The 25956-nt window shown below is 38.3% G+C and overlaps 1 protein-coding gene across 7 annotated transcripts in view; it reads right to left on the bottom strand.

Annotated features, from left to right (window-relative positions):
- The window catches only part of ENOX1 (ecto-NOX disulfide-thiol exchanger 1), a 361423-nt gene that overhangs the window by 65648 nt on the left and 269819 nt on the right, over positions 1 to 25956 (bottom strand). For all 7 annotated transcript variants that reach the window (XM_027888872.1, XM_027888868.1, XM_027888873.1 and 4 more), the window contains 2 exons: positions 22352 to 22585; positions 11198 to 11410 (listed from right to left, as the gene is read on the bottom strand). In XM_027888872.1, the coding sequence (XP_027744673.1) occupies positions 11198 to 11410; positions 22352 to 22585 (447 nt within the window). The remainder of the gene's footprint in view (positions 1 to 11197; positions 11411 to 22351; positions 22586 to 25956) is intronic.

Here is a 25956-nt window from a genome sequence, read left to right as displayed (position 1 = left end):
AGTATTGCAAATACCCACAGGTAACATCCAACATAAAAGGTTGCCAACCATTACATTAGAGCTAAAGAGCAACCAAGGCCATGGTTTGACAGTACAGGAAAGTGCCTTCACATCTTTTTGTACTGCATCAAAATCTGGATTCACATGTCATGAGATGGCAATTCAATATAAACCCATTCTGCCAGTTCACATTTGCTCATGTTGCACTAAGATTTGTTTGTTTTGCCATAGAAACCTAGGAAACCTAAAGCTGGTGTAATGCTTGTGCTCTGCGTAATTGAAAGACAAGATACAATATACCCACTCCTGATCAGTATTGAATTTGTGTGGGTAAGTGATCCATCAGCACACGGCCTGGAGGGATGGCAGATTTATCGCTAAGAGGAAGCCATGAGAGGTTTATAGTATCTGAGAAACTCTCCAGTTAACTAATTTTTTGTTTATATCTGGGTATGACTTGGCCAAAGAGAGGCCCCAGATTTTGGACTGTTATCTGTAGAATCTGAATGGACTAGTTGTTCCCAGTCTTGCTGCTGACCATAGTTTTAAGATTATTTCCTGATCTCTAGAAAGAAATTTCCAAAACTAAATAACAGATCATATCAATCTCTCTAAGGCACTTTGAACTCCAGGATGCACTGTACTATCAGCTGTGACTGATAAGTATAATTATTAAGTATAATGAAATATTAATTGTCAAACATCTCTTACTGAATTCTACGCTGTATTAAATTTTCACTGACCATATGCAAAGCTATTTCCTTACTAAATTAGGATTTAAAAAAATGTGTTGTTCTGGAAGGGTCCATAACATGTCATAGTTTTTCCTATCATTATAACTTTCAGGATGTAAGTAATTGCAGCTTTCCTAATGACTTATTCTGTGGCTGGTAATTTCTGTGGCATTTTTCAGACAAAGGATTATTATCTAATTGCTTTTCTGCTGTGTTATAAATAACTAGAAAGCCCCAAACAACTAAGGCTAGAATGATATGCAAGTGTCAACGCAGTGCAAATACAATACACTTTATAAGAGGTGCCAGCTCATAGTAAGTACATTAAAAGAATGTTTAAACCTCAATTTCTACTGCCATAAAAGATGCTACCAGGATAAGATATTGTTATCAAGAATAAATGTAAAAAAAACCCAGAAAAACTAGGAATATCAACAAAGTGCCTTAAACAATACCTGCCGAAGTTGCATAGAAGATTGTACCAAAGGGAAAACTGGTATATCTCCAGGGTCAGAGAATATTTGATACAGATTATTTGAAAATTATACTACCAAAGAAGAATAGAAATAAATGAAAACCAAAGCATAGACTCATCTGTAAATTAAGAGGTAGAGAGAACACTTTTAGCCTGCATTATATTTACCAAGCAGGCTATTTTAAATACATGAGTTAGGGAAGGCTGAATTTTATCCTTGGGTTCAGGAGACAAGAAGTACTCAATTTTTCCTTTGCTTATTACATTATAAGATGCCACACATACTATTTTATAGTATACATAATATATATAATTTATAATTAAAACCCCCAAACAAAATAGAAGCTGAAAAATAATATGTTAAAATAAAAACAAAAGTCTTTTCTGGCAGATAAAATAATTGGATTCCATGTATAATTTCTCTCCAATTTCCACCAATTAGGGATACAGGGCTTTGCACTAAATTACTCTAAGTGTAAGAGTAGAATATATGGCAATTTAGCTCAGAAAAATTCTATAAGAGTGCGACAGTTGACATGAAGGGTAAAAGAAAAATTCCACCCATAAAATTACAGTGTAAAGGAAACTGTTACAGTAAATGCATAACATGCTTTTCAAATATATATTCACAGCACAGGGAGGATATAGAGTTGGCATGGTTTGGGTCAGAAGCCTTGTTGTTGAATTCTGACTAAGCTGCAGTCTGCCAATTGATCTGGCTTCAAGCCCAGCAAACCAAGAAATTCAGTAGTCAAGCCTAGGTGCTGTAGTGAATGGAGTATCCAGGTCACTTTTGGATAGGGAAGAGAATATTTTTGGCAACAGTTCTGAAAGGCATTTGGTAATGAACTGAACAGAACTCAGCATTAAGTCCAAGGCTAAAATTGCACGTAGGTAAATGACGTGACATGAATAAAAGAAATGTTAGACAGACTGCAGAGTAATGAAACATATATTATTTTATTCATTTGGGCAAAGCCCTCAGTCTCTTGGTTATGCTACTGTTTACTTTCAAAAAAGACTCTGCCTTTCTCACATTTACAGTTGAAAACTTGCAGCTCCTCCCTTTGACTCAATTCACATGACACAGAGGAGAAACAGATGCGATTGCCTTTGACTAGTAGAGGAAAACATAAAAGCTGGAAATACCACCCTGGAGAAGACTGCAGATAATGCAAGGGATGGGTTCTAAAGTAAAGCATACTGCAGGTCATCAGCAGCATACATAAGCAAATGTCGTTATAGATTAATGTAATGACAATTTAGATTTTTACAGCAATGCAAAATAACTTATCTGCCACAAATAAATGAATGAGTTGTTTACTTTGGTTTTGGTTTTACTGAGGTTTTAAAAAAAAAAAAATCCAGAGAAAAAAGAAGGTGAATCACACCTGCAACTCCATCAGAGTAAAGAAGGCTACTGTTTGGTCTGCATGCTGCCTAGATGCCAACAGATTCCTTAAGACATAGTGTTAAGACATAGCATGATAAAGGAGCAAACCACAAGACTTCACTGTTATATCCCCAAATTCCACCTTTTTTAACAGACCAAAAGAATGTTACCTCCAGCGATTTATCTCCCAAATCATTTTGCTGTGTGGGCGGTCAGCTTGCAAGGATGCCATTTCTCAACCTGCCCCGCTCCTAACAACTACATCTGTACTAGTGATCAAAACCAGCCAGGGACCATTCCTGTTCCCTGAAACCAACTGGCACAATATGACAAGTGTCCCTACAGCAGCAACCCTTCCCTCTCCACAAAAAGATGCTTTTCTGGGAAACTACTTGTCCTGCATCAAACTCTAAACTATACCCTACAGTGTGTGGGAAAATCCTACCTGGCCCAGAGCAATAACTTTCTTACATTTGAACAGTATAAGCGAACCTGCCCTAGCTCAACTTAAATTAATCTTGCCGACAGAGTCAATGGGGTCATCCTTTACTAGCAGTCTCACCTTTTTTGTTCTCACCCTGACACAGAGATGCCAGCTTTGCAGAGAGCAATTACAAAACCTACCAGAGTAATAAGGATGCTTTCCTCTTCTGCCTACCACATCTCACCTACCTGAGTACTAGAAAGCATCTCTTCTCCCCCCCCAAAATTATTTCTACCTTTCCCTTTGACTAGGCCTACAGTGTTTGAGATCATGAGGAGGTACGCCTGGGTCAGACCAGTACTAGTCCATGTGCTTCCAGGGGTTATTAAGAGGCTGAGCGAATGTCAGTGATCTACACCTGAGTGATACAGGAAGAAATACTTTTTCATAATACAATAAGCAGATTCTTCACATAGACAAAGGACAGAAAAGAGTCCTTATAACACAAAACATATTATAATCCCTGGTCTTGTAAGAGTATCAAACCTCAGTGTTGGCAGCCATTGTTTTCTTTTCCTCTTTCAGCTAAGAAACCTAGTAAGGAACAGTGAAGAAAGGAACATGATGGGGATACTAAAAATGCCCTGTGTTCAGGATTTATACTGAAACCTGCACAGTAACTTGTCTGCAGTATGTATATCAACAATTAGTAGTTCTAGAAATAGAAGAACACTCCCTGTTAAACTTTGAAATAAAAGAAAATGCAATTTTATTAAAGTTAGCCCAGTTTGCCCTGCAAGATATTTGCTAAAAAATCTGTCTCCAATTTAAGCTTTGAAAATCTTTCAGGTTGTGAAATGTGGTTTAATTTACAACAAAGAAACTGACAGCTGGCTGTAACTGCAAGAGCTGGTGCTATGCCGTGTGATAAATCACTTGAATTCAACAAGACCACCTCACCTTCATGTCATTTCTCAACAAACAGAAGCCTGACATCAGACCAGCACAACACGGTAGGGCAGGTACAAATGTACAGTACCTGCTCTTTCAGTACCACCATCTCACATTACAGAATGGACTCTATGGGCCTTGTGTTGACAATCAGAAAAAAAAAATAAGAAAAAGCCCAACTCACACAAACTCCCCACCCCAACTCAAAGGAAGATTAAGTGAATGCTACTTTCTTCATCAGCTTGATAAGATTATAATATACTGCATTTAATTAGCTGGTTTTTTTGTTATTTATAGTTAAGCAGACTTTTATTTTCAGTTATCAGATTTAAAAATAGCAAAAGCAGGAACAACTATTTTTGTAAGTCTGTCCAAAAAGAGAACTCTCTGATGAAGGAACATCATAAATGTGACCAAGGCCTGGCAGGTCCCATTAAGAGAAGGATTCTCTAAGTAATAATTACACAGGGATCTTGCAGATTAGAATAATCCTAGGAGATCAAGAGGGTTATGTTTATTTTGGGCATAGTATAGTTTCTTTTGCTGAAGAAAAAGAATAGAGAGGTGGATGAGGAGCTTTCAACAGCCATAGCCTCTTCTGGCAAACAAAACAAAAAATCGTCTCAGACATCATATGTGGGAAGATTTACTTCTCCACACCTTATGTTATCTTGTCTGCCATGACTTGTCCTCTTCTCTCTTTTTTTACTGCCTTCAGTCTCATCTTCCTTCTGTATTTTTATTCCCTCATTCTGTCTGTGATCACCTTTCTCTCCCACATGATCTATCCCTTTCCAAACCTCTTTTCCCATCCCTATAACATCTCTGTTATCACCCTGAACTACATCATTTGGGACAAATCCAGTGATCTGACATGAAGCATGACTGGTACATAATGAAGGGAGTAAATATTTCAATCGGTCATAGTTGCATAGGATTATTCATATTTATAAGGTTTATTCAATCACTTATAAGCAGTCTGAATAGTTTTAGATGTGCAGACCATATGATATTCACAGCCAACTCAGGAACCCTTTTGGGTGGAACCTCCATCTTTCCCTCCTTGCCCCAGTGTCATACTCTCTTCCGTTATCCTATTTCCATAAAACATTTACAGCTCTGTTTTGTAAAGCATCAGGCCCTTACCTCCATCTCTACTCAGCAAAGCATGTCAAAACCAAGCATAGATTTCCATGCAACTAAAGCATACGCCTCTTTGCCTTGAACTCTGTGTCATCATCTAGAAATCTGCAGATTCCAGACAAGTGGCATGAGTTGTCAAAATAGGGCCTTAGACTGAAATCTCTTGGAAGGCAGTGCTTTTATTTTGCTATAAAACACCATGCATATTTAATGGCCCACATTAAAAAAAAAAAAAAAAAAAAAAAAAAAAAAAAAAAAGTCTTAAAAATAACAGAAGAAGAGCTTTTGTTGAAATTCTGGCCATGCTTAAATCAATACCAAGATCTGTATTGACTTCAGGTGGAGTGAAAGCTACAGACAATGGAAGGAATGCAGAAATTCAAAGAAAAGGAAACACAAAGGAATAAGCTATGGGAAACACTACAAGTTGCAACCACAAAAGGTTATACTGCCAGAAAATGGGTAGGAACTATAAGAATGCAAGGTAAAATATAAATGGAGTCTTTCATCTCTATTCTCTGCCACTGCCACAGCATCCTGGATAGAAGTGCTTTTGAGAATGTACCATGAGACAGAAAACGCAGGGACAACTGAGAAAGAATAGAGATACCCAGCTGAGCTTTACAGGACATATTATCAGTACAGAAACAAGCCAAGAGCACATTGACTAAATGAGCTAATCAGAAGCTCATGAATGGATTGTGGATGTTATTTTGTATGTAATTTTTTTTTTAGAAATGCATCAAGGTAGAAGGTAATAGTGGCAACTGATGACATGAATGATTAATATTTTTATTTGTATTATAGTGGCATTCTATGACACCAACTGAGATTTGGGCAGCAATGTAAAAACACATTATATGACTCAATCTCTTTCACAAAGAGCTTAATGATGACCTAAAAATTGCACATATTGTAAGCTCATATTTTTGAATTAGTCACTGGCAAATGAAAGAAAGACTGTATGGCTGGACAATCAAAGAGCAGGAAAATCCTTTTAAAAGTTGTTATTAATGCAGAGTAATTCAAAGAATATTCAGAAAGCATGATTGTATATAAAAAGCCTGACTGCTAAGAGAATTTTAACCAGCATGTTTTCAATAGCTGTAATGAAACTGGCATCATTTTTAGTACTATGAGAACACACTAAAAAGTGGAAGGATTACTTGGAGAAAGGACTACAGTATGGAATATAAAGCAAATCAGATAAGACCATGATTTTAGTAATCATCGTCATATCAGTGTAAATTTTATCTTTTCTAAAGCAAGAGAGCAACATCTGAAGTGAACCTGTAATGAGAAAAACAAAACGGCTGCCAATTATTTTTTGAAGAAAGTTCAAAAAGGATTTTTAATATTTCCTTCCTTTTTTAACATTAAAAATGCAGATTCTATCTGTGAAGGCACTGATAATGTTAAAACAGATTAAATCACATACAGAGAGGTCAGAGAATGAAAATGAAGAAAAGTGAAAGGAGGAGAATTTTATTCAGTCTGTTGAGAATGCTTTTCCCTTCAGAATTATTTAACTTCAATTTTACTTTTTTTTTTAGGGGGAGGGGATGAGGTGAGATACCTACCAGCTATTTGATAAAAAGTTGGTGTAGACTAATACACCACAGAAGTCCTTCAGTAAAAAGAGAAGGAAAACTCGACGTGACAATTCAGAGGTTCCCAAAGAGGGGCAATGACTCACAGTCTTCTCCCCAACCCTTTGATTCTTCTTAATGGACAGGCCCACTGAATGAGCTCAAAGTTGTACCTAGCTTCATATCCTGTTTCACAAATAAGGCCTGAAGATGCTTAGCAACAAACTAAGCAGGTAAATTGCATAATCTCATAATCCACAGAATCACAGAATAGTTTGGCTTGGAAGGGAGCTTAAAGATCATCTCGTTTCAACCCCCTGAATATTGAACCCTCCGTTAGACCCTACTGCTCAAAGTCCTATTCAACCTGGTCTTGAATGCCTCCAGGGATGGGGCATGCACAACTTCTCTGGCCGATCCGTGTCAGTGTCTAACCAACCTCACTGTAAAGGTTTTCTTCCTAATATCTAATCAAAACCTACTCTCTTTCACTTTAAAGCCATTCCTCCATGTTCATGGTTAAGCTGGACATCAGGAAGGATTTTTTCACTGAAAGGGTAGTTAAGCATTGGAACAGGCTGCCCCCCTAGGAAGTCAGAATCCCTAAAGTGTTCAAGAAACAACTGGACATGGCAGTTAGTGCTATGGTTTAGTTGGCATGGTGGTGTTCATTCAAAGGTTAGACTCGATGATCTTGGACGTCTTTTCCAACCTTACTGACTCTGATTCTGTGACAAGGAAGTAATCTGGTCACGGGGCTCCATGATAAAAACCCCTCTTCCACTGTTCCCTCATGAACACAAGAGGGTGACTCATAGACCCTGATTCCTATTTCCAAAGTCCATTGAAGAGTCATTCATCAGTAAAATGGACAAAAATGACCAAATAAGTAGGTATCATAATCTGCTTAGTACCCAACCATGGAGTACATCTCTTCACTACAATGTCTGTGTAATCTATCCACTTGTATACTGGGACACTTCCACTACTTTATGTGTCTGACTCTTGAGATATCCAATCAATTTCTAAATACGGAATTTTAGATTTTCACTCACCTATAGGTACTTTTGACAATGTTGTCAAGGGAGTCTGAAACCTCAATAAGACGTAGACAAAATTTACAGTGCATGGAGAAGAAAATCAGAGGAGAGAATTGTAGCTTTAATGTACTCTACAAACCGCCCACAGGCCAACACAGATGTCTCTAGGGCTCCCATTTTCCTTAAACATGAGGATCAACACCAGTAAATCTTAGGCTGAAAAGGTGGTTTGGGAGGAAATGAACTGGAGATGAGCGAAAAGTCAGGGAGCAGTGTCACACGTTACTAACGTGGAAGCACAGTGGAAGAATTTAGAAATCCATTCACAGACCTATCCAAAATTCTGGAAAACAATCTGTATTTTAGGCACAGATTCAAATATTGTAGAACTAAGTACTTTAGTAAAAAGAAGGAAGTGGACATTTTTCTCTCTTTATCCCTTAAATAACTGAAGAAGCACCATAACAAGACTAAGACTACCTACAGAACTTAAATCAGGTGCTATAAATTTGTGGTGTGACAGCAGTAATAAACTTTTTTTCACAGCTCATTCTGGCACAAGTATCTTGGTCAGATAATTAATTCACGTGCTGAACACTTACCACAAATTTTTAGGTGTAATCTGCTTGGTAATCTTCTAAATACCTCCAGGCACAAATCTGTAGCAGGGATTTCAATATCTGTACTTCTTTAGTAGTTGGGTCATAAGCTGAAATGTTCTGGCCACAGTAATCCTCACTAATAAGAAAGCACTTTCTACTGAGACCCACACACACAGTGTGTGTGTGTGTGCGCGCGTGCGTGTGTGTGTGTATTCCAGGTGAGAGCACCTGAAGCCCATTTTATTTCTTTTTCATTCTCTATAACATTTGTTGCTATAACGCTGGCATTTTTATCTAACTCCAAGTTCTTCCCTTACGCTACAACCTTGTGTATCAAGGCTATACACAGTAAGTGGGATTAATCTACTCTAAACAAGGCACGTAAAAAGTTGAACATCTGTTTCAGAGCTGGCCCCCTGTGAATCCTCTATGGGCAGCAGAGAAAAAATGGCATATCCAAGGGATGATTCATCTCACTGGAAGAGAACCATGAGGTCAGTTTGATGACTCATTCCCTGAAGATTATTATTTTTCTTTTCTAACAGCAAAGAAATCTCAGAATGGTCAGCTTCAAGTTGGACATCTGACCTAGTTCACGACAGAGTAATGCCACATTATATTTTAAAAGTACTGTAATATTTATATCAAATGGCCACACAGCTGCAGCATTAGCCTAGACTTTTAGATCCTTACTGCAGAACAGCAGAAGTGAGTTTTTGTCATGCTGGAAAATTAAACAGACCACATACACCTAATTTGGACATCTAGTATTTTCAAATTCTTCTTCATAAAGCAACTGACACATTGTAACCAATTATGCAGGATGTGGAAAAACAATGGAAAAGGATGCATGAAAAAAATTCCTCAGATCAATTAAAATACAGATTAATTCAAATTCCTTTGAAAAAAGGAAGCTCATTTCACAGTCTCCATACTTAGCAATCTTAGGCATATTGTGTAAAGCAAAAATATCATCCATCTGTTCGCATCAAGTTTGAAAAGAATTTTAATAAGACACATTAATGTTAATAATGGCCAATGTTTATGATGTTTATAAAATAACCAATGGAGAACATCTGGAAAGCTTGTAATATTTGTTCTTATAAGCCACAGAGTGTAACACTTTTCCCTGAGGATGTTTTTTTGCTGACCTTGTCCTCCTAGGCCAGATCTGTCAGAAACTTTCTTCTTCCAGGCATTGCTGGGACTCTGAAACTCTTGTTTTGAAGTCAGACCTATTTTTGTTTTTGTAAGTTCAGCATTCAGTACATGACAGGAGCAAAACAAGATAGCCAAAACTGCAAGTTTCCACCTGAAACTACAGGGATCTCTATTTCCAAAGTGACAGATGTTCTACAACAGTTGGTGACAAATGGGCTAATTTAGACTGATTTAACTAAAGTTCAGCCTGCTGACAATGGGGGATTTTTTTTTAATGCAGCTGAAGAAGGAATTTCTGAATGCTAGAGCTGGCTGTGGCACACAAAACTACAGAGGCCCTGGTGTGAACTGAACAGCACGCCATGCATAGTGCCTGCGTCTCTGTGCCTCACACTGCCTTTTAGATGCTGAGATGGAGACAATATTGCCTAGCAAATTACCAAGGGAATTAGTTGCTTTAAAATTTACTCACTGAACAGATGTCCGCAGAAATCAAACGTCTTTGGCCCAAAATCTTTCTTCCTAAATTCAGGCATCTAAGCTCTTAGATTAGAAGGACATATGCCCTTGTGTGAATTGGCCTTCTGAGATGCTGAGCTTACCATAACATAGGCTTCAGGAAGCTTCAGGGGCTTTTCTCCTAAGCTAGGCAAGTCCATCCAAGCATATGCCTTCAGCCCTAACTTTTGAAGGGTGTTTGCTGAGGGACCAGAAATATATTGCAGAAAAGCCTTTTGGGCTTATTTTTTTATGTAAAGATTAGGGATATGATTCAGAAATTACAACAAAACAACTGCATTGTCCTCCATCTGGTAAAATGTCTTGGGCTTTTTTCTCAGCTTCAGGCTTCACCCTTCTCTGTATCATAAAGCCTCTTGCTTGAGCAACCATGAGTAGGCACATTAAAAACCAGCAAAAACTAAACCAGTTTTCTTCCTCATTTTTTTCTTGCCTTTTCCTTTCTTTCACCCTGTCTTCTCACATTTTCACATCTCTTTTCTTCTCTTCTCTTTGCCTCCCTTGCCTTTGAAGAAAACTTCTTTTTAAGTATCCCAATTACTGTTTTACGAGGGAGCCTCATTAAGGTAACTTCATCGATTATATTTCTGTACCAAGAAAATTGCTGCCAGCAGCAGATATTTAAGACAGTTTATCTGCCAAATTATTATTGGCATTGTATCAGTCAAGTAGTCCTGATGCCAGCAGCAGACCAGCATATTCTTCTACCATGTAGGTGGCCTGCATGCTGGCTCCTACTGTCTTTTACCTAAAGCCAAGTTAAAAATATTACCTAATTGTGCTCTATTCTTTAATCGACTTAGTTAACTAGCTGCAGCGCACAAGCTACATATCCCTTCTCTCAAAAAGCCCATGATCTTTTCTCATAGGAGGGAGGCTTCTGTCTGGTCCATTCTTGAAGTGTCTACAACAGCAGACATTATGCATAGAGCATGTCTTCGCCTAATAATAAAAAAACTACTGAAACTTTGCTCACCTTGAATGATAAGCTCTTAGGATTGGTCCTTGATCCTCCAAATTGCCATAGAGTATGGAATAGGATATGAAGTAGAATATGACTGCATTGCAAACTACTTACCCCCAAACAAACAAAATGATAAAAAAAAACCACTACCACCACCACCACCATCACTACAACAACACTGGACAAAAAGGGAGTTACTTACATTGAGTGAGGATCCCTGTTAAGGCATTTTTGAAACTCTCCTTGGCTTGCTCCATTTCTTGCTCATGAGCTGCCTTTTCATTCATGAGCCGGCGGACGTGGCTGTTGGCTGACTGCACCATTGAATAAAACTGGTTTGCAGAGCGACGATTCACCTCGCCTCGCTCGATCCAGGTAAGCAGCACTGTGATGGCCTCTGAAAATTTGCTATCATCTAGAACAATCAAAGCACAGGTTTCAAATTGCAGGCATAAATATCCTGCTGAGAACACATTTTCTGCTCCATGTCACATTAAAATCACCATAAATCCTGCTTGCAGTATATCATTTTGGGCAACTTTTGTGTCCTTTGTTCTATCAAATGTAAGAAGCCAATGTGAAACTACATAAATCTTCCTTCAAGTCTTGTCTTCTCCTTATTTTAATAGCTTTCTCACAACAAAAAGCACCCTCCCCCCCTTCCCTGAGTCCTGAGTCCTTCCTTTCACAATGTCTCCCTTAAGCCATTCAGTGATATGGAATGACCTTAGAGCGGGAGTGGAGGGACCTCTGTGGTACTGGACTCACTGGTGAAATGAATTGTGCCTGCGTTAATCTGGTCGGCTGAAAGCTCAGTCTTGGAGCTTGGGCTTTTGTCAACAGAGTTTACTAACACTGTGCTCTTAATTAATGAACAATGTTGAGGTTGAACAATTCCTCCTCAAAACACAGATTAATTACAAGGAACTGCTTTGAATAGATGATGTGCCTGTGTTTGTTTTGTATTATTTGTTTTGTATTGTTTGTCTACGTTTCACTTTATATATTTTTTTAAAGGATTCCAGATGAATCCAGGAAAACACCTGCATTAGAGCTTCATGTTTACTATTCAGGTAATGAAAGCTGTATTTCTCTGCAGAAAGATTGCTAAAACTGAAGGCTAGATTTTGTGCACTCCTGCTCCAAGAAATCTTCTTTCCTCTGACAGGACTCTCAGTTTCCTCAGAAAACTCTTAGCACAGCATCCATTACACTTCAGGCTTCATCAGAACTAAGAGGAAACATTTCCTTTTAAGTCCCATTTAGGCTGAGCTTCAAGAAAATGTTATTACAACAGTATCTTCCTGTGGAACCATTTTTGTGCAATTCATTCTCATTTTTTTCACCAGGATTCTACTCTATAAAACTTCCATTTCCCAACAACTCATTTTATACATCTCATCTAGTCTTTTTGGTTATATTTCCTTATATATATTTTAGATGGAATGTATACCTTTCTCTAGGAGAAGGTATACGGTTATGGTGGGAAGAAGTAGTATAGCTATAACCAACAGACACTTAAAACAAAAATTCGGAAATACTAAAACCAGTCAACTGTGTTACAGAATATAGAGTATTTGGGACATAGTTTGTAAGACTCTGCTTTCTATGTACAAAAAATAATGAAATACTAATTCTTAAGTGATGATTTTGGTTTTTATCCTGAATCAGTAATCACTTCCCTAAAAGGTCAGGAGCCTAAAGTACAGAGAGGACTAATGACACACTCTGCCCACAGCCTCTGAAGAAGAGATTTTTTAACATTTTATTAACTGAAACATGCTTTCAGCTACAGCACTAAAATTTGCTCTCCACAGCTGAATAGGCATGTTCACCCAAGATCCCTGAAAAAAATTTGTAAAATAAGAGCATCATAACACTCTCCCTGTGTACAATGATGTATCTGTTGTAACTTAACATTAACATGTGATTCATTATCATAATTCATTAAGTAATTGTCCATGGGGAGGAAGAGTCAGATGCGTTTTCATTTGATATTGTCCCCTTGGATTAGACTCCACTTCGGAACTTTTCTGGATACGTATGGAGAAGGAATGTATTAGGTGGCTCTGATGGGTGAGGTTATATGAACATAGGCCTCAGAAAAGCCAGATTTAGAAAAGACTCATGCAAAGTCTCCTCACTGCAAGACAATACAAGGATAAGGCTCTCAAAAAAACTGCAGCTTGCTGAAATGCATGGGATATCAAATATCCAATGCATGGATGTCAAATATCCAATACAGCCAAGAACTCACCCCTGGAACACAATGTTTATTATAATTACAGTAGTAAATAAGAATAACCTGTAATGGCTTCTGACAGTGCTAGTATGCAATTTCCAACAGTCTGTAGTCAGATCACCCTGCGGATGGCACCGGTCTGTTAACAGCAAGCACGGGGCTGATTGTGAGTAGAGAATAACTACAGCAGAATGTTCCTCTTTTTATCTTGTAGACATCATTATTTAAATCATCACATATAATTTATCATCCAATGCTAAGGTACCATTTAGAGTAAATTATCCCATTCAGTCTAGGTCCAGACATGAACAGCAAAGTTGAGAGAAATGATGCAAAGAAGCACCTCCAAAGAGGTACATTGCAATCTGTGAAGAAACAGTGTGCAGATCTAAGCAAAAATGATTCAGAGATGCATGAGGAAAATCAGTTGCACAGAAACATTCACCATTTTTCTTGCTTTTTTCTCTCCCCAGTACACATTGTGTGTTGTTTTGCTACAGAGTTTCTATTAAATAAAAACAGCCCTTGTTTCGTTATGTTTTTATCAGGCACAGTGGCTATCTGTAAGGGATGTTCATAAACATGTCATCATTCTGCCACATACATTCCACCCATTTAAAAGGGCATGCTGAAAACCTTTTTTCAATACACTATATTTCCAGGGAGCTGCAGATGTCTATGGGACTTTTATAGTTAATTCACAGCTCTGTACTAGCAGGAAAAAATCCTTTCATTGGTAAACATCAGCATCTTCATTGATTACATAATTAGAAGACACATTCAAAAATGCTAGAGGGTAATATATGCACAACAGGAGCATATTAGTTAATAAAACCTTTTCTCTACAGTTTTAAAATTTCCTTATTTCACCTCCATCTCTAACTTCTATATTCTTGAGTTCACTGCTCAGTGACTGGCATTAGGTAACTCACCATGAATTCATTTTCTTCATCCAGAATACAGTGACTCTTTCTGAGCAATCAGAGGTTTCCTTGGAAAATCAGATTTTTATACCAGATTGTTCATTTATTTTTTAGTTAGTAGATAAATAGTAGAAGAAATGCAGCAACGGAATCTAATTTAAGTAGAGCATGAACTGCCTTATGACTGCAGCCATTCATTAAAAAAATAAAACAAAACAAAACTCCTAATTCTGTTCAAAATTATTCCCTCATGGTAGGAGGCACATAATTATACACTGTTTAAAAACACACTCTTCAAATAAATTCCTTTATATAAGACATGTTCCCATATGTAATTGTTCTTTTTAAATGAACACACGGCAAATTATTTACATTTAGAGCTTTTTTCTCCTCCAAGTTACAGCATATTTTAAGCAAATAAGGAAGGCTTTATCATTTCTGTTCTAGTTGTCTATTTAATGGTGAGGTCAGCTGTGGCCTAGAAGTGCCTGCTTCCTTCAACCAGCTGTAAGGAAAGCCTGGGGTAGCCTGCTCATTTATAGACATTTCTGCAACAGATGTCTACATTTGGTCAGGCTAATCCTAACCATTACACAAGTGTATCTGTTCCAGAACACCTATCAGCATTTGTGCACCTGTGTGTTCTTGTACTCGGGTGCTCAGTTCTAACACAAGCTGAGATGACGCTATATCATTTTAAGATTACCCATCTATTGAGGATGGTTTGCTGGGTGTCTGTCGATAGAGATTTCCAGGTGCTGCTAGACCCACTCACAGGGCTCTAGAGAGAAGATATTTCAAATTCCTCTTACATCAACTAAAGATATTTGACCTTTAAATCCTAGCTTACAACTTAGGCAAAATGAAATATAAAGAAAAGAAAATGCATCCCCAGAGCTGCCCAGGAAATTGTTAACAGGGATATTTCTATGAAAAAAGGGAATAATTGTTGACAAATGTTTCGCATTTTTTTGCTTGTAATTTGACCACCTCTAAGCAATTCCAAATGGAATAAACACTTTCATTGAAAAAGCTACGACAAGAACTGTTGCAAGATGGTTTACTGGGAAAAGGTGTTGGAAACAGAAGTTTTACTTTCAGCTTATGGAGTTTCCCTGGTGTAACACAGAACAGAATTCAGCTCAAAGTAACCTAAAATGTTTATCTCTCGTTTTTAAGCACCTCCATAAGGTGCTTTCACAACTTGGGTGACGGTATCTAAGACCTTAGCCATTTGAAAGGAGATAGACTAATCCATCGCTCTGAAGCCAGGCATTCAAACACTTATTACTATCATTTTTACATTTATAAATTTATTGCAAATATTGCTAACTTTATATTTCTGTGTTTCAAGAGTAACACTGTATGTTGGACTTCTAGCTAGGAGAAGATCAAACACTGGGCTACAGTTGCTTTTAGCCTTATTAATAGATTCTCAGCTCTGGGCTTTCTCAGATGTTTGAAAATTATCAGATAATTCACATAACCCTTGGGACCTGTCTAAATCACAGCAACCCTTCTATATTTTTCTATGGGTCATGGTGTTGTCCAGAGTCAGCCCTATCTCTTGTCCCTTATCTTGCTCCCCTAACGCACCTTATTAGATTTGAGACAGAGCTGTTGCTCTTTACCCTAATGACTACACCTAGAAAGTTCCCATGCTGTCTGTGTATGTTTTGGATTGCATTAATGATCTCATTTTTCTCTGGCCCTTCTTTAAGATGCTAAGTTTTGCCCTGGCTAGTAGAAATCCAGTTAACAAACACCTCTTGAAGGTATTCCTGTGAGCACCGAGAATGACTGGGCTGCGGGGCAAGCAGTGAGGCGAAGAGAGTGGTTGGATGTGTCCCATGTATTTTGCCTCTGATTGACAGCCTGCCCTCTGTCAGTTGTAGCAGTGCCATGGGAAGATGTGTTTCCTGTCTCATCACCAACTGCTCAGCACTACCCCCTTGCTCATGGTTACATTGCCCTCAGGTCTGCCTGGAGCTGCTCAGCCGATCGTACTCCGGTTCCAGTTTGTCAAACTGGGCCCAGTTCAGCTATTACAGGAAGGTGGCATAGTCCAGTTCAGGATGAAAACTTCTTCATTCCACTTAACTGCAGCCAGGCAAGGATGTACAGTCGAAGTTATTGTTAATCTGACTTCTGATTCGGTAATTTATTATAACTATAACTAAGATTTCCAAACTGCAGAGACTGAATTAAATACAAAAAAGAATAAACCACAGCAGGTGACTGCTGTGGGGGAATCAGGTCAGGATAAAGGTTCACTAACCTCTCTCATCAGAAGACTCAGTCCAACTCCCCTATGCATCAGGAACAATTTGCTTCGCAGCACATACCACTTCTGGTGCCAAAATGACAACCTATTTTTCTCTCAGCTTAAGAGCTTCCTCTATATAGAATGCCTGTCACTGACCTAGAAATGTAACTCTTCAGTCTACTACCCTCACCTTCTTTTTTCCTCTGCTCAAATTCCTTATATAATTGGGCCAAGCAATACACACATCAGTTTGTTACTTTTGGGATTAATAAAATTTTTAACCCAGTGGCATTGCATAATAAGTGAGAATCAAGAAATACAAATTCTTACTGCCTAAGGGTTCTTTTAAAGAATGATTAATATCTACCTTACTATTTCTTAAATAGCCTTAACTGTGTGCTACAACCAAGAAACTTTTTGAGTTATGCAATAAATGACTAGCTGACACCAGATGTGACTAAAATATACATATACATTCAGTAAAAGATATATTAAAAGGTACTCTCTGCCCCCTGTCTCTTCAAACTCTTTCTTTTTTTAAAATTAAATCACACAAGAGTCTTCCAGGGGTAGGTGTTTCATGTGAAACACTGAAATCCATTATCTTCTCCTGCTGATGCCACTATTTCCAATAAAAGTAATTATGAGGGTATTGAGTTTCCTCTCTATTTCTCAAAATCACAGCAAAAACTTTAAGATCAGTGAGCTGCCATTTCCCAGTTCATAGTAATTAACTTGAGTAATTTTGCAATGTGGTATATTTAACCTAGTGGGTTTACATTAAAATCTTAAAATCTGCATCAATTCAATACAGCTTAGGTGAGGGAGGACACTTTTAGCAAAGCACTTAACAGTGAGTGTACTTCTTGTAGGTTTTGGGAGGAAGGTGCCCAGGGAATTGGGTAACCAGGTTGCTGATACCTGAACCCAACCTTATGCTCTTCTGCCAGCAGACAAAAGTGCCCTTGCACTGTACCTGATCACAGCCCCTGTGAGAGGCTCTTGGAGCCAGATGTATTGTGTCACAGCAGATGTCAGCAACATATGGAAGAAGGAAGGAGAAAATGATAATCTAAAACCAGGAAGGGTGAATGAACAGATTTGATGCTAAAGCGTCGAAATATGTCTGTTGTAGGGCTCTGTCCTGATATACCACCAATAAAAAAAGATTGTGCTAAAAAAAGGTCTGGAGTCTTTCAGCAGCAATTAAACCTGGCATTCACTGGATTTGTTCAGAGGATCTCACTTTGCCTCCCCTTCTGACGTAGCCCTGCACTGAATTTGATCCTCTCTGGGTCAGATTTCCCTCTCTGGATAACTGCACTTTCTGCAATGCTCCTCAACTCTGGCTCTGAAGTGCAGGGTGACAATGAAAGCAGCCTGGTTTTCTTCTCAGTGAAATATCCTATTTCTCAAGCAATTAAATGTTGTTTATATTTCAAATTATGTGCAAGAGTTGAGATTCTCAGGCTTGATGTTACCTGAATCTTGCACAAGATGCATCCCTGGTTAGTTCATTGTACTGTAACTGCCATCTATTTATTTAAATTTCCAATCTGTGCTCTCTTCAGGGGATAATACAGTTCCTGGCAAAGAAGCAGCTTCCCAATTTTTCAAATTATATTTTTTAAAATGGAAAACCACACAAATTGTGCTGATAAAGAAACACTGTATTTTAAAGTGAGGTAAATTCCAGCATATTGTATATAACTTCAAGATATATATATCTCCTTTGCTTAAAATACTTTAAAAACAATATTCATATATAAAGATAGGTCTGTTAGATGATGGAAATATTTAGCTACCCAGAGCAAATAAGATAGATTTAGTATTTTAAAGGAGCTTATTTACAAGAAGTGATTTTTGAAGATGATATCATTAGGTACGGATATGCTTGAATTAAGAAAACCACAATGTTCAAAATTCTGCTTTGAAACATAAATGTCATAAGCACACAGATTAATATGTTTTGTTCCAGTGCACCTGACAGAGCAGCATTCCACTTAAAGGGTTCAGCCTGCCTCCAGTTGTGTGATGTTCTGGGCACCACAGTATTCAACTGTTTATAAAGCACCCAGGAAAACAGATGTCAGAGCATGCAAATTTGAACCTCAACATCTACTGACACATTTCACTGTGCAATAATAACGCATCTGATTTAACACTGAGGAATTAAATTATCAAAGACACACAAAAATGCTGCAATAAACCACAAGAAAAGAAGGTGACCTTTTTGTAATATAATAGCAGAAGACACAATATTTTGCTGGTTTTGTCAAAACAAGAACTCGGGGTCTATTCTCAAAGGCTTTTTAAGTAGGCAAATAAGATCTACACTTCACTGTAAACGACCTTGGGTTCCCAGAATTCACATCTATGAATTTATTGAGGTATTTCCTCAAGGAAACACAAATGAGAAGGAGCTCATATTGTTCTCCATGTTACCCATCTAGTTGGTATGCTGGACCTCATTCCATTCTGATAATTGAGGCTCAGGCTAACAACATGAAAGGTGCAGGAAAAAATGTCCACACTGCAAACAAGGAGTGAGTTATGAAGGAGTTAATTTGAAGGACCCTGAAGATCTTAATAGATTTAAAAAAAAAAAAAAGGAAAAAGGAAAAAAGAAGAAGGAGAAAGGGAAAGGGACATACACATAAACCAACACTGTTTGCCACACTTTAAAATGGAAAGTGGTGAAAAATTGCACTGGTCCATAGTTTGATGGGTTTTCCTAATTTCTGAATAAATCAAGCATTCAAACCAAGTTTTTTGCAGATATGAAGGACTGTGGTAGTCCACAGGGAGGAGGAAAAGGAGAACATGTCATAAACCCTCATGCTTTTTCAAGTATACAAAGCCTGACATGCAGTGTGTTCCCACTCCAGCCACTAGGCTGTGCATTCTGAGGAATGGATTCTTTTTTTCTGACGTTCCATACCAGTAGAGAACCTGGCTGAAATTTTATAATGAACTTCTGTTTCCAACTGGCACAAAAGTTCCTCTATATTCTCTCATCCACAGTTAATGTTGAACGAGATGACTTCAGCACGTGAGAGGAATAGGAATATGCTGGCAACACTAGGGCAAGAGTTTCCAGCCAAGTCTGGTACACAAAAAAATGATTTCTTACTCTTATGCTGCAGTTTGCAGAAGGTGAAAACAAATATTTCCACCTCTGTTATAGACTCAGTGAATATATATACCACAATAGGGGAGTGGCTGATGAACCTACCTCATCCCTGCTCACCATCAGATTTCCTTGCTGTCAGGAATTTCCAAGGTTATTTTAACAACAAAAGTTGCTTGGATTCCGACCAGATTGTCTACATCTGCGATTGCAAAGCAGTATCTTGGGACAAGAGATATTTAGCTATTTTGGCTTGCTTTTCAGCTAGTGCTGCTCTGTGAACTTCTGGAGGCACTGCAGGAGTTGAAACCTGCATGTTGGGCACCTGCAGCTCTGTTTCATGAGCTCAGGAGTCTTTTGAAGTGGGTACCATGGCAAGGTCATGACTTTCCTTCAGAAAACAACTGCAAAGCATCTGCTCAAAAAACAATCTTTCAAGGTAAATTCTGCCAAGAGCAGATATATTCTGATCCTTTACTTTAGAATGAATTGTCCAGGCTTTTGCAGCAGTGCAAATCTGGTGATATACAGAGATCTGAGATTTTGAGTCCATACACACACACTCTGTGTATGTGCACGTGTACACATATATATGTGTATATACATAGATTTATATATGTATGTGTATACACACACACACACACACATATATATGCTAACTTCATTGAAGTTCACATTTAAATTGTGAATGTGTGATGATGGTTGGACTCGATCTTGGAGGTTTTTTCCAACCTTAATGATTCTATCATCCTACCACATGAATTCTACCGCTCTACCCTTTGCTAGAGTTAAAGAATTTTCTTCAGGGTTGCTTTACTTCTTTTTTTTAGGATGTCACAAAGATCTCACATGGTGAATCTCTGTTGTCCGAGGGAGGCCATAATGTTTGACACCACTATCTTAGAGATGTGTCTTAGGAAAAGTAGACCAGTATAATGACTGAATCCCACCTCTGCTTTCTATAGTACCTAGCACAGGAGACAATTTAAGCCCAGTGCGAGGAGAGGGGGCTTTTCTGTATTCTCTATCCCCAACTATCTGTACAGATCCAGGGCCGACACCATAAATCTCACCACAAGGTAACTGTTCATTACCAAAGCTTTTAAAATTGCAATGTATTCTTTTGCTGGATTTTAATGATTTTTAGCCAATAAAAAAATAAACTTTATATTTTGTTTTCTTAATTTTTTTTTATTTCATTATGTATGTTTCTGAAAGTTTATTTCCAGAGAAAAAGTCATATATATGGTGTTGGTCTATATTGTGCTCAAAATATTTCTATAATAAACTTGTGCATATATGTCAAGCTCTGGTCAAGTTTCCCTCAAGAGAACCAAAGATATAAATACTTGGAATAGATTTTAATTAAGTATGGAAACTCCCCAGAATGAAAAAGAAAACCCTTTGAAATACAGACATCTTAAATATCTTGCAAAAACTCACATTCAGTTGCCCCAGGCAATGAATGACTAGCCATATGGAAGAAATTGTCCAGATTTCTTGCATTTTCTGGCTTAGTTCAGGAAACCTGTAGGCCTTACTACATAAAGAAAAACTTCCCCTATGAAAGATTAACTCCTAAAATATTCAACTGAAAACAGATGGATCTAAAGCTGTATTGGAAGCTAGGTAAGAATTAAAAATTCTTGTATTAGGGCCTCTTTGCTCCTTTTCTCCTGTTCTATCAATCCACCTGGGTTATTATACCAATCTGCCAATTACTTAATGAATTATTTAATAAATAAGTATATATGGTGAGAATGACAGTCAGCCAAACTGATAATACACTGAGGCAGCAGCAACAAACAGCAATCAATGCAGTACTCGAAGAGACAGTAGGGTGCATCTCTGCTCCATACTCCAAGGATGAAACACTTTGCACTGTCCTTCTTCAGCTTCCCAAACATGTTTCATAGTTAGAACAGGGACCAGTGTGATGACAGCTAGATAGCCTAAGTCTAATCTAGATAATTCTGAAACAGTGTCAAGAATCACAGCTTATTATGACCTGGCACACAGTAAAGTAATGTGTTTGGCCATCATGGGGGAAAGAATGCCAAACATAATTGCTAAACACCTAATGAAAACAAATACAGTGCTAAGAGGTGTGAAGAACTGTTTACTTGTTTTGTTTTTTAAATTTCCAAGAATAACTTGATTTTTTTGCTTCTTACTTTCTATGTTCACTATTAAAGATGAATCCTCAAAGTGCAGCCTTGAAAAATACTAACTCAGTAAGTGTACCTAGAAAAAAACAAACAAGAAAGCAAACACATACCAAAACACAACGCTATCTTGCACAAGTAATTCTAACCCTAAAGAGGGAATGAAGGAATGGATGGCGTGTGTCAGAGATAAGTTGTACCACTGCATCTGAGGGGCACTTTAAAATGCAGCCTTTGAGGGCAATTTAAATGCCAGGGACAGTCACATGCATGTGATGTAGTAACCTATAAGTCAAGGACTAAAGATATTTTAAGAATCAGACCTTTAATATGAAGAAGGATGCTTGCAACAGGTTGTCTTATTATGAGAGCATTTCCAAGGTAGTATTTTGAAGGCTGTGTTTTAGCTGTTAAAGCAAAGGTAGACAGATAGATGTCATACACTTCTAGCAGGTGGGTGACTATCATTACCATTGGCACAGAAATGTCAGAGAAAGCCATTTCAATGGGGGAAAGCTAATAGGGCAAGTAACAAAACACACTGGAGAGAAAACAGCTCCTCTGCTCTGACTTTTGGATGGCTCCTGCATTTAAGGAATCATAAAACGAGAAGTAGCAAATGCTGCTTACCTTTCAATTTTTCAGCCAGCAAAGCAGCTTCGTGTTCAGAATAATGCATTATTGCTGGAGGTGAAGGAGGGCGCAGTCTGTCTTCTTCCATTTTGCGTCTGTGGCGTTCTTCTCTGGCCAGCATTCGTTGTTTGCATTCCCATTCATAAAAGTCATCTCTTGCCTGAGCAAAATCAACATGAAGGCGACCAGAATCCTTTTTGTCTGTGCTAGATCCTAATCTCATGCGGTAACCTGAAATCAAGAAGTAGAACTAACTGTTGCAGGATTTATTTTCTGAAATTTTTCTTATTTCCCCCCTCCCCCCTCCTTCAAGAGTAGCAAAGTAAAAATGTATATTAGCAGATTCCCACATATCTATGCAGGATCTATCAGTTAGCATATTTTCAGAAGAAGATAAACATTCATCCACTCATTTTTCTTCACAATTTTTTGCACTACCTATCAACATAGTAGATGAACTGAAAAGATGACCCAAAGGTATAGAATCCACATTCCTGTTTAGAAGTCTCCCAAAATACGTAATTTTTCAACATGATGCTCCCAACTTTTAAAAGTGCAACTTTTAAAAGTGCAAAGGCCAGTTCAGACTGTTTCAGTCTGAATGTAGTCCTTCTTCTCCTGATCCTGCTGAGCTCATGTTCAGTTTGGTGTTTTTCTCCAGCCTGCTAAAGGAATTGGAAATATGGGGAAAGGCAGAATTTTATAAAAACCATGACTACAGGTGAATGTGAAAATTGGGCTACAGAGAGGGTGGTTTCTTAACTTTATTGATGTTAGATCTCAAATTTTGAGCCTTTACAGTTGCAAACATGATTTTCCAATTCCCAGTGAAAATAATCTAGCAGCAAATACAAACCACCTATAAATTATTGAGTTCATCATTCCTTAAAGTAATTTTTAAAGTATGGACAAACTGATTAGACATTTGCAAGACCTCTTTCAGAAAAAATAATGAAACCCATTGTGCTTCACCTTTAGGGATATTCTACATATTCATAATTTGGCCAATGCATCCTATGCTAAAGTTAGCAGACTGCAAAGGTTTAAATCAGAGACTAAGCAGCAGTACAAAAGGGCCCTGCTCTGAACTAAAATGCTTGACTACTTTCAGAGGACAAACAAATCATGTCAAAGCTATAAAGGAGCTTTTTGTGACCATACTTGGTCAAATATTTTTTTCCCAAGTTGTATTTCCAAGCCTGAAAAATATGCACAGAGCAGTTTGTCCAACTTTTAAAATGCAAATTCAGAGAAAGTGTGAGAAAATACTATGTAGAAAGTTACAAACAGATATGGGTAGAAATAATCAGTCTACATAGGATAGCTCTAATTTTTCCATGCCAATCCCCTGCAGTGGACTCAGAAGGAGAACAACCCAGAAGATACCTCACAAATGATGAGATGCTGCTGAGATGAACTCTGTGCTAAGCTGGTATATAAGGCTCTTCAGAAACACAAACTTCTACAACCACTGCGTAGGTAGAGGAAACTACTGTTCAAAGTATCAGGAAAAATAGTGTTTGCTGCTTTTAAACAGTAATCCAAGAGAACCTACCTTTCAGTCTTGTGTTTTGCCTGTGGTTTAAAGAGCTTCAGCACCTCACCACCACAGTTAAAACTCAGTTCTGAACTCCCTCCAGGAACAGCAAAGCTAAGAATTGTGTAGTAGATTAGGCACATCTTTGCAAAAATGCGTATCTAGGTATACTTTGTTTTACTGCTGGAAAAACATCCTGCAGTATGAATACAGGGGACTGTCTATAATACAGCACATGTGAGATAGTAGCTTCAAAGTCCCAAGGTGTTGAAGGGAAGAGTTACAGATACACCATATTCAGTGCTACAAAACAGAAGAGTGTGAGCGACCTTTCAGAGCTGGGCCCTGAACTAATGAGGGCGTAATTATGTGGGTTTATCCACAGAGGTGTAGGCACAAAGGAGTCAGCCAAAAGGGGTCAGTGGTGCAGCTAACCTGATCACTGCTCCCTGCCAGTTTGACGTGCCAGCTGCATTCCTCAAACAGTGATTTCTCTGTGCCAAAATAGCATTATCAGCAATGCAGAGGACACTGCCAAGGTGCCAGGTCTCGTGAACCTAAAATTAGATCTCCCAGCTGGGCTGTACTTTCCAGGAAGACACAATCTCTCTTCCTCTCCCAGAACACCCTGTCTTTCACCTCCATTGGCAGGAGCACACCAGGTAAGGGCAGAGACAGAAACACAAAGCTGCAGAATGCAAAACTCTTGTGGCTTCGAAGCCCCTCACATAACCCGAACAAAGAACTAATGAAAAGGCATGTGCATCTATAGATTGTGTGTGAACCAGCAAAGATGAGTTCTATTAAAGTGACCCTCATTTTTGAAGTACATGGGGATAATGGGAAAAAAAATGAACAGTGTATACTGCAGTTCAAAACTCAGTACCCTGTGTAGCACTGGACAAATGGTTCCCTTTAAGTGCCTCCAAATTAACTTTTTTTTTTTTTTTTTTTTGAAATTGACCAAGAATCACACTGAAAAAAATCTGACTGCTTGTTTAACTCCAAAGACTGAAGGTGGTCAGCCAGCCAGGTTGTTTCCACCAGCACAGAAACTTAGAACAACCTGGGTCAGAAGGGAATTTGCATGTCACCTAGTTCAATCCCTCTCTCAGAGCAGGGCTAGCTTCCAAGTCAGATCACACTGCTCAGGGCTTAGCATCTTTCCCTTAAAAAAAACCAACAAATGCCTTTGGGATGGCTTCTTGCGCACTCACAGCCTTGGAAGACAATTAGGCACAGTAGGACCAACGGCCTCGCCAGTGAAGAATAGATTCCCTGATGGACTGATAACCAGCAAGATACTGCGTAGCAACGGGCACAACTGGCAGGTCCTAGTTGGTGTAAGAGATCCTCAGGAGCTTATCTGCACTTGAAACTTTGCGCCACAAGGCAGTTGGGAGGCTCACTCTTTTCCAATATCATGTCTCCTTATTGATGTTTGAGGGTGTTTGAATGTACGAGAGGACTACCTGCCATTGCCTCCCCTTCATGCATGGGCAATGAATTCTTTTACCCATCTCTTTGCTCAGGACTGCAGCTAGCATTAACTTTGTACCTGGCTTGTCATTTTTAATTTAATTTTTGCAAACAATGGCAGAGGAAAAGACTTTGGGAACTTGCCAAGATCCTCACTTTAAAGGAGCAGAAATAGGAAAAATTAATGAAGTACTAAGTAAAAATCAAACAGTGTTTTCATATCACAGGTCTAGTGAGAATTCCATGGCTTGACTTACTTTTGAGTATTTTGGGGACCAGCCAATATCTGCTGTCTAACTGGGGATCTAGATCAGAGTGTTAATGATGATCAGAGAGAACTTAAAATAAAACACGTATATGGTACTATAAAGAAACCCAAAGGGGAAAATATTAGCATAGGAAAAATGCATACATGAGTTTTTAGGGTATATACAGGTCTGTCTCAAGCCACCTGCTTGTCCCATATTTTCAAGTCCAGGGCCATCAATATTTGCAGGTGTTACTGAATTGTCAGCCACAAGAGTAAAGTACTCACAGTTTTGGAAAAGGGCTTTCTCATGGGTTGGTATGACAATTTTAGAAAGTC

Source organism: Empidonax traillii, unplaced genomic scaffold, assembly GCF_003031625.1.
Source record: "Empidonax traillii isolate 1590-97213 ecotype Southwest subspecies unplaced genomic scaffold, ASM303162v1 scaffold247:size2371522, whole genome shotgun sequence".
NCBI classification, from domain to species: Eukaryota; Metazoa; Chordata; class Aves; order Passeriformes; family Tyrannidae; genus Empidonax; species Empidonax traillii.
This window is presented reverse-complemented; position numbering and strand designations above follow the sequence as displayed.